The sequence below is a fragment of the Asparagus officinalis genome, chromosome 3 (assembly GCF_001876935.1).
Source record: "Asparagus officinalis chromosome 3, Aspof.V1, whole genome shotgun sequence".
Lineage (NCBI taxonomy): Eukaryota > Viridiplantae > Streptophyta > Magnoliopsida > Asparagales > Asparagaceae > Asparagus > Asparagus officinalis.
In genome coordinates this window covers 104,446,721-104,455,663 of record NC_033796.1, presented here as the reverse complement: position 1 = coordinate 104,455,663, position 8,943 = coordinate 104,446,721, and the positions used below count along the sequence as shown (strand labels likewise).

Sequence of the window (8,943 nt, the reverse complement as noted above, 5' to 3'; positions counted from 1 at the left end):
AGAGTACCCATAGGCTGGTAGAACTTGTGGTGATTGAATAATAATTTCCTTTTCTGTGGATAAGGGACGCGCTCTACACTAATTTTTTTTTTCCCAAGTCATTATTGATGAGTCCTAATTTCAGGTCTCTATAAATAGCTGTCACCTTTACTTTTTGTTGTGGTTTGGTGAGGTAGGTGGGACCCACCATCTCTGCTTTCCATTCTGCATGCTTTTCTCCGCCATAAAACCTGCACGCCCTCGTTTTTCCAACACCTCCCACCCCTCTCATTTCTTTCTCTCTTTTTTTTAAAACATTTTATTTTTTTTTTCTTTTTTAGTTTCTTTCTCTTCTTTTTTGGGGATTAGGGTTAGGGTTTGTCGGGGGTCGGGTGGAGCTTGGAGCTAGGGTTTCGACTGCGCCCCCGATTCAGCTGGTGAGCTTCAGATCTGCGGTCTTCTTACCCTAGATTTAGTAGATTTGAGCTTCCTGCGCTCTTGCTTTGAGCTGTGGAAATTCCTTCTATTCCCCCCCCCCCCCCCCCCCCTCTTTTTGTTGAATGCTCATTGTTAATTACGTTTGGATCTTTAGGCGTGAGGACTGTGAATTGACTGATCTTTTAGCTTATTTGATCCGGTTTCGGGTTGAGACTCGTGGAATCAGCGATCTTTAGGGGTTAAGACTCGTTAATTTTGGTAGATTTGAGCTCGTTCTGCCTTGATTCAGCTGTGGATCTCAATGCGTTGAGGTTTCAATTTGATTTGGAGTGTTTTTGCTTAGGGTTAAGGCTTGTGAACTGATTTTTTAGCTTTTTTAACGGTATGAGCTGCGATTTTTTCTTGTTATTTTGTAACGTTGACTATTTATGCTGAGATCTTGTTGTTTTAGGATCTGAAGCCCTAGGTTTTGGGCTTGGATTTAGTTCATTTGACACTCTTCTGCTGTGTTGAGCTGTGGATTTCAACGAGTTGAAGTTTCGGTTTGATTGGAAGTGTTTTTAGGAGGTTTAAGGTTTAAGATTGGATATTTAGAGTTAGGACTTGTGAAATGAGTGGTTTTTTTAGCTTGCTGACGTCATGAATTGCAATGTTTTCTTGGTTATTTTGTAATGCTGATTATTTATGTTGCGGTTTGTTTTAGGCGCTGAAGCCAAAGATTCTCAGGTGTTGAAATCTTTGGGGTTTTGAGAGAGATGGGGAAATCTCCAGGTAAATGGATCAAGGCGGTGCTGTTTCGGAACAAGGGGGCTCGATCTAACAGTGTGAAAGGGAGGAATGCATCGGTATGCATTTCAGTTGCGGAGATTAATGGATGTGTAGTTTTTTGCTTTTGTTAATCACTTGGTTCTGTGCTAGCATATGTATATTTTAGTTGTAACAGCTATCTCTTGTTGTGTTTCATCAAATGATGGTAAAAGAAATATTAGGTAAGTTACTGACTTTTTTGGGTCATGGGTTCTAAATTCTGTTTACATATGAAGACTGCGTATGAGTTTTAAGTGCTTGGGGTCAAGCATTGTTACACTGTTATATTGATTAATTTGTCTCTTGGTAGCCTGAATAGGGACAACTAAGACGCATCGTTTGCTTGAGTGCCTCTCTTGCTCCCCGATATCCCTTGTCCCCTTTGAAACATTGGTTAACTAAACCTCAAGTTAATGGCTTACTGCATATAATTCCATAAACTTTTAGGCGTATAATGCACCATCAGCAGCACAAAAAGCAACGCAATCCAGTTCCGATGCCAATTAGGAGGCCAATTCTAAAACTAGTTCTGACCGTAAGATAAGGGCCATAGTGACAATTTGCCATAGATGAATTGTGAAAGGTTGTATTTCTTTGAAACAATCCACTTTCTGCTTTTTATAAATATTGGTTTCAGCCACCTCTATCTGGAATTCTATTTCCAATTAAATTCAGAGAACTGAGTTTGTAAGATAGTTTTGGCATGAAAGAAAAACCAATTTAAGTAGCTTTTTAATTGGCCTGGTGAATGTCACCGTTCAACCATAGGAGTCTATAAGAACAATCTAACTGCGAGATGGAACAAGGATGAAAGCTTCACAAATCACTGAAGAATCCAAGATCCGTTTGCATTTGCTCTACATTTCACCGAGGAATAGTTGGGTTAGGGTACCTGCATTATCGTCTTTTAAATCTCCCGAATTATGATAAATGAGGAAAATAGGTTGTCTCATTTGCCCTTATTGCTCATCTATACTTATATTCTTAGGTGAGGATTACCAAACACATGTATTTGGATCCTCTCCAATTTGGTGGTAATTGGAGAGGGTCCAGTTACCGTAATCTTTACCATCTATTTCAATCTCAAGCGCTAGGACGTGGCCATGTAAGATTTTCTCTAACGCAAAAGTGGGTTTCATAATAGTTGTTTTCAAGATAATTGTGGAAGTATACCTTGGACACATCCTAGCCCTTGAAATAGGAATAAACGATAGAGATCTGGGTAACTGGACACGCTCCAATTACTGCCTAATTTGAGAGGATCCAGATCCGAAAAGTTTGATTTAGGATGTATGTTACTATGGGTAACCTAAAGCTATCAAAACTAAACTTAATTGTTTATGGCCATGCACATGGCAGTTATCAGCAAAGTATCTACTAAATTTTCAATCTATTCTCATGGCCCAACACCTCAGTAGTTTGGTAACATAGACTTTTTGCTCATTGCTTGTTTGGACTGTACTTAGATTTCAATCTTATTATTCAACGACTATTTATATGTCTGATGGAGTGTCTATAACTTTCCTTTCAATTTTTAGTCCCAGAACGATACTGATAATTTTCAAAGAGCAACAGATTGTGCTCTACCTTGTCTTAGTTTACCTTATTTTCATTCTATTATGGCTTTTGCTAACTTTCATTGTAATTGTTATTTGAAGAAATCTGGAATTGACAGAGGATATGCTGTATCTAAAGGGCCTCCTGCTTCTACTGAGAGTTCACCAGTGATTTCTGAACCAGTGCTTGTCAGTACACACGATAGTGGAGTGAACCGAGAATTGGAGAAGGGAAATTCTTCCAATTTGGGTGCTGATACATCACCCATTGTGCCAATTATTCAAGGCCCTGAGAACCAAGGTACTGCAGGTCATGTTGAATCAAATAACCCAGAAAAACTCAGAGAAGAGCATGCTGCAATTAAGGCACAGGCCGTTTTCCGAGGTTTTCTGGTAGTTTCTTCACCGACTTCATAGTATTTCTGTGGGAAAAATAATCAGAACTCTTGTAATATGTTTCTGACACACTTATCATACTGCTATTTCACCTTCTTAAATTCCGATACATATGTTTCTTTCATCAGAACTTTTTTTGCTCATTCGCTATACTCATTTAGTTTTAACTAATGGTGTGATTGAACCTTTAATAACTGCCAGCCTCTGATGTGTAAGGATAGGTTATTGGTTATGTCAAAGTTGACTTATGTAATTTGTATTGCTGAGAATGGCCTACCTTGGCTTAGACACTGATAACACAATTATATTCCTATTGCAGGCACGCAGAGCATTTCATGCACTAAAGGGCATCATAAAGCTCCAGGCGTTAGTTCGGGGCCATTTGGTGAGGAGACAAGCGATTGTGACGCTGCACTCCACGTTAGGGCTCATAAAATTTCAAGCACTTGTTCGTGGTCAAAAAGTCAGGTCTTCTGGTCTTGGTCTTGAAGTCAGTACTAAGTTTCTTCAAGGAAAAGCCGTGGTATAGTACTCAACTGCAACACTGTGTCAATTCAATTTTTATTCTTGCTGATCCTATTATGAACTTTAAGTTCTCGCACATTTTGACCACAAGGAATTTCAGACGTAGTACATGGAAGCATAAGAGATATGATACTTGACTGTCTTTCACACTACAGTTGAGCTAGGGATGGTTAATTTAGATTAATAATCACAAATCCTTGCTGCTTATCCATTTCTATTTAGGTCTACCACAAATCTCAGCTGGTTTATTAACTACAGTCCTATCCCTTCTAATTGGCATGCTCACTGGTCTTTGTTGTCCATTTTCTGACCATCTCAACCGGATTTCTTCTCATTTTACCCTCATTATTTATACATGCTTAATCCTAACTATTTCAACTTACTTAGGCACTGACTTTGTATCCCGTGTTTCAGCAGTTTCCACATATCTCAAATTCTCAATATTCTCATCCATTGCCACTTTTTATTTCATGTTCATCCATCTAAATGTGCTTTTAATCTGCTGCCCTGACTTTGGATGGTAAATTCGTTCACATCATTCACTGGTCCATAATTAGGATTTTATTTCCTTGTTCACTGGTCTTTGTTGTCCATTTTCTGACCATCTCAACCAGATTTCTTCTCATGTTACCATCATTATCTATACATGCTTAATCCTAACTACTTCAACTTACTTAGGTACTGACTTCGTATCCTCTGTTTCAGCAGTTTCCACATATCTCGATATTCTTATCCATTGCCACTTTTTATTTTGTGTTCATCCATCTAAATGTGCTTAAAATCTGCTGTCCTGACTTTGGATGGTAAATTTGCTGACATCAATCACCTGTCCATAATTAGGATTTTATTTCCTTGTAGGTACTCAACTATTCAGTCCTATCTGAGTTTCTCTGTAATGCTGACACTACCTCACCTGTACTTGTTTTCTTGATTACATTCCTTTTGGAGCATAATCCAATAATGCTGAAGTTCTCGCTCCAGAATTATCAAGAGCATTAAATTAACCCACTTGCAGATAAATCCTACATATGACATTATTGTCATTTGTGCATCGATTTACATGTAGCATGTAGAATGTCTGGGGGATTTTGGTCTTGAATATAAATGATTAAGGTAAGCTGTATAATTCATATTGGTGAAAAGTATTAGTGATAAAATTAGCAAGTGTGCTTCTGAATCCTGTGCCTTTTCTGAATAACACAGCCCACTAGTACCTTCTCCCAAAATGTCGTAGCTTTCAAGAGCAATTGCACCAACACTCCCTCCTACTCTAAAACTTGTAAATATGTCCCCAAATTCTGAAGTAACATTTATGTAAACTTGCAAGAGGGTATAGCAACTGTCTTATAGGAATACTACTTAATTTGTAAGGTTGATTCCTATGTAGCACGGACACGGATCCGACACGACCATCCAACACGCCGACACGAGGCAAATCCTAAAAAATACATAGGATACGTGTGTTCGACACGTGTGTCTTTTATTTCATGTTCATCCATCTAAATGTGCTTTTAATCTGCTGCCCTGACTTTGGATGGTAAATTCGTTCACATCATTCACTGGTCCATAATTAGGATTTTATTTCCTTGTTCACTGGTCTTTGTTGTCCATTTTCTGACCATCTCAACCAGATTTCTTCTCATGTTACCATCATTATCTATACATGCTTAATCCTAACTACTTCAACTTACTTAGGTACTGACTTCGTATCCTCTGTTTCAGCAGTTTCCACATATCTCGATATTCTTATCCATTGCCACTTTTTATTTTGTGTTCATCCATCTAAATGTGCTTAAAATCTGCTGTCCTGACTTTGGATGGTAAATTTGCTGACATCAATCACCTGTCCATAATTAGGATTTTATTTCCTTGTAGGTACTCAACTATTCAGTCCTATCTGAGTTTCTCTGTAATGCTGACACTACCTCACCTGTACTTGTTTTCTTGATTACATTCCTTTTGGAGCATAATCCAATAATGCTGAAGTTCTCGCTCCAGAATTATCAAGAGCATTAAATTAACCCACTTGCAGATAAATCCTACATATGACATTATTGTCATTTGTGCATCGATTTACATGTAGCATGTAGAATGTCTGGGGGATTTTGGTCTTGAATATAAATGATTAAGGTAAGCTGTATAATTCATATTGGTGAAAAGTATTAGTGATAAAATTAGCAAGTGTGCTTCTGAATCCTGTGCCTTTTCTGAATAACACAGCCCACTAGTACCTTCTCCCAAAATGTCGTAGCTTTCAAGAGCAATTGCACCAACACTCCCTCCTACTCTAAAACTTGTAAATATGTCCCCAAATTCTGAAGTAACATTTATGTAAACTTGCAAGAGGGTATAGCAACTGTCTTATAGGAATACTACTTAATTTGTAAGGTTGATTCCTATGTAGCACGGACACGGATCCGACACGACCATCCAACACGCCGACACGAGGCAAATCCTAAAAAATACATAGGATACGTGTGTTCGACACGTGTGTCCGACACGGACACGACACGACACAGCTTCATGTTATGCGTGTCCGTGCTTCATAGGTTGATTCAATCTAAGGGGACGTTTGGGCTACTATAAACAGGACATATGCTGTAACTGATTGACAAGGATTTGTATAGCTGGTTCCTAATAATCTAGAAAGGAATTTGCTGGTTACGAGACGAGTAATTTAGTGATGTTTATTTCTTTCTGCAATCAGAAATAACTCTGACAGTTAAATTACTGAGATAATCTTATGCATCATCCCTTTTGGGCTCACTTCTTCTTTTTAACGAATACTTTACTTGATTGCTTTCCAGGTTTCTAAACACCTGGATTCGAGAAACGACAAACTATATTCAAATGTATTTGTTTGCAAGGTATTTTCATGCATCCCCTTCTACTTTACTGCACAAGAAATAGAGGGGACAATTATCATTTTAGTAACTTCACCTTTCAACATATCGGTCTGTTGAGTTTTTCCCCCTTTTGCACTTTAATTATAACTAACCATGGTTACCCTTGTTTTATAGCTTCTTTCTTCCTCATTGGTCATCATGCCTCTTCAAATTCTGTATGATCAAAGTGAACCCAATTCAGTCTTTAGCTGGATGGAGCGGTGGACATTTTCCCACTTCTGGAAACCACCATCTGAACCAAAAAAGACAGTGGAATCAAAACCCCAACCAAGGAGAGGTGGTTATGCTATGGAGACTGAATCAGGCAGATCAAAGCGCAGTGTTCGGAGAAATTCACCAGCAAATATGGACACTATCTCATCCAACCTCCCTATTGAGCCTGAGAAGCTTAAAAGGAATGTGAAGAAAGCCACAGCTTCTGCTGATTCAGTGCAGGACCATCCACAGTCTGAGCTCGAGAAGGTTAAGCGTAACTTAAGGAAGGTGTCTAGTTCCTATGCAGAGACTATTGATAGGTCGCAGGTTGGAATTGATACAAAGAAAGAAGTTTCATTGATTCTAGAGCCTTCTGATTCCGCACAAGAAGGATTTGATGATTCTTCAGAGAAGACAAAGAAAGAAGTCGCATTGACTCCTGAACCCGAGCCTGTATTGGAAACTGCTTCAAAATCTATCACAACAGAGGGGCAAACTGATCAATTGGTTGATGATCCTTCTGCTCTTGAATCGAATCCATTGCCCAGCATTGATAAGGAGGAAAATATTTCTGTGATGAATGGGGAGTTGAGTGTTAAAGAGGAAGACCAAGCTTACAGTGAAAACCAAAATAATAATAAGAGGAGGGCCTCCTTCTCAGCGAAGTCAGAATATGCAGAAAATGGTGTACAAAATACTCCAAAAGTACCGAGCTATATGCAAGCAACTGAATCTGCAAAGGCAAAACTAAGAGGGCAAAATTCACCAAGACTTAGCTCCGATTCAGCAGAAAAGAATGGTAGCACCAGAAGACATTCACTGCCATCATCCACAAATGGAAAGGTGGCTTCTCATTCTCCACGGACGCAGAAAATACTGCTAGCAAGTGGCAAGGGGGGCATTAGGAGTGACAGATCTTTATTGTCCTCTCGTGATGGGAATGGTACAAATTCTGAAAAACTTATGCATCTTATGTGTGCTGCACTTTTGTCTTAGTTCTTTCTCTCCGTAAGTGATACTTTGATACTGTTTTAGTGTATGTTCGCATAGATTTCAGGCGCATCAAGTTATTCTACATTTTGGATTTCTTTTCTTGGGCATCAGCATACAATTAGACAGCGTTACTGTAGCTGTTACAGCACTTGTTCTTCGTATTTCATTAATTGTGCTGATATAAAACAAATCCTATAAATGTCACTTTAAAGAAAATCATTTATTTAGGGAGAAAAAGAAAACATGACGCGTATCCCACTGTCAATTTTACACCATTCCAATCAAATATACAATATATTAGTGCAATAAGTAAACATCATGATAAAACATTTAAAATACCAGCGCAATCATATTAATATATATAAGTGCAGTCTCTAACTTCAATGTGTACCGTTGTGTTCTCCATCCTTCCCATATGAGATTCTATAGGAGTCTAGTGTGGTCTTCTACAGTTAACTCCTTGCTTTATTTGATCTTATAGATTTAATTGCACATACAACGTTTTGCGACTTAAAATAAGTCTGCAGTTTGATTTTTGCTGTTTGACCTCCTGACTTGAAATTTCTTGACTCTTTTTACCCTCGGGGAGTCTTATTTGTCAAAGTAAAATTTTGCCTTTCTATTAGAGTAGAAGACTCAATATTTTCACCCTGGGGTTCTATCTACCGATGTCAAACTACACGGGTAATAAGTTCCAAATGGCGATACTGCAAGATGTCCATGTGCAACTAACCCTTCACCAAGAATCAAACGAATCATATATTTCTGCGTGATTTTCTTACATCACTGTTTTTTCCCCTGCAGAAAAACCAATGGTAGAATGGAGACGGTAATCTTGCTCGGAAACAATATGCTCCTGCAGAATGTTAAACTAATGTGTTGGATGGGTCTGCATCTATTTCTTCATTTGTGTCTTCGTTTTGTGGTGTAAAGCTTTGTTGTAGTCCTTGAGCAGTCTGTTGAACGACTCTGTTGCCTTAAATATCTGTATGTTTGGTGTGTTATGTACAGCGGCTGCTTGCCGAGTTGAGTCTCATTTAGTTGGTTTTGTGTAAACCTTGAGTGTTTTCTTAGAATTTGTGCTGTAATGATAATTATTGCTGCTGCTGTTGTAATCTTTAAAAAAAAGGGGGCCGTTTGCTTATGTT

General features: G+C 38.5%; 1 protein-coding gene across 1 annotated transcript; it reads left to right on the top strand.

Moving 5' to 3' along the window:
* On the top strand, positions 262 to 8,943 carry LOC109835637 (protein IQ-DOMAIN 31-like). The gene is made up of 7 exons (XM_020403612.1): positions 262 to 416; positions 1,121 to 1,262; positions 2,883 to 3,173; positions 3,496 to 3,699; positions 6,509 to 6,568; positions 6,722 to 7,745; positions 8,600 to 8,943. The coding sequence occupies exons 2-7, from the start codon at positions 1,173 to 1,175 to the stop codon at positions 8,626 to 8,628; spliced, it is 1,698 nt and encodes a 565-aa protein (XP_020259201.1). The 5' UTR covers positions 262 to 416; positions 1,121 to 1,172; the 3' UTR covers positions 8,629 to 8,943.

Excerpts from the sequence above, each read along its gene's own strand:
- LOC109835637 (XM_020403612.1), top strand. The coding sequence starts at position 1,173 with ATGGGGAAATCTCCAGGTAAATGGATCAAGGCGGTGCTGTTTCGGAAC. Across the intron at positions 1,263-2,882 it reads TGAAAGGGAGGAATGCATCG|AAATCTGGAATTGACAGAGG; the intron begins GTATGCATTTCA and ends TGTTATTTGAAG. Across the intron at positions 7,746-8,599 it reads GTCCTCTCGTGATGGGAATG|AAAAACCAATGGTAGAATGG; the intron begins GTACAAATTCTG and ends TTTCCCCTGCAG.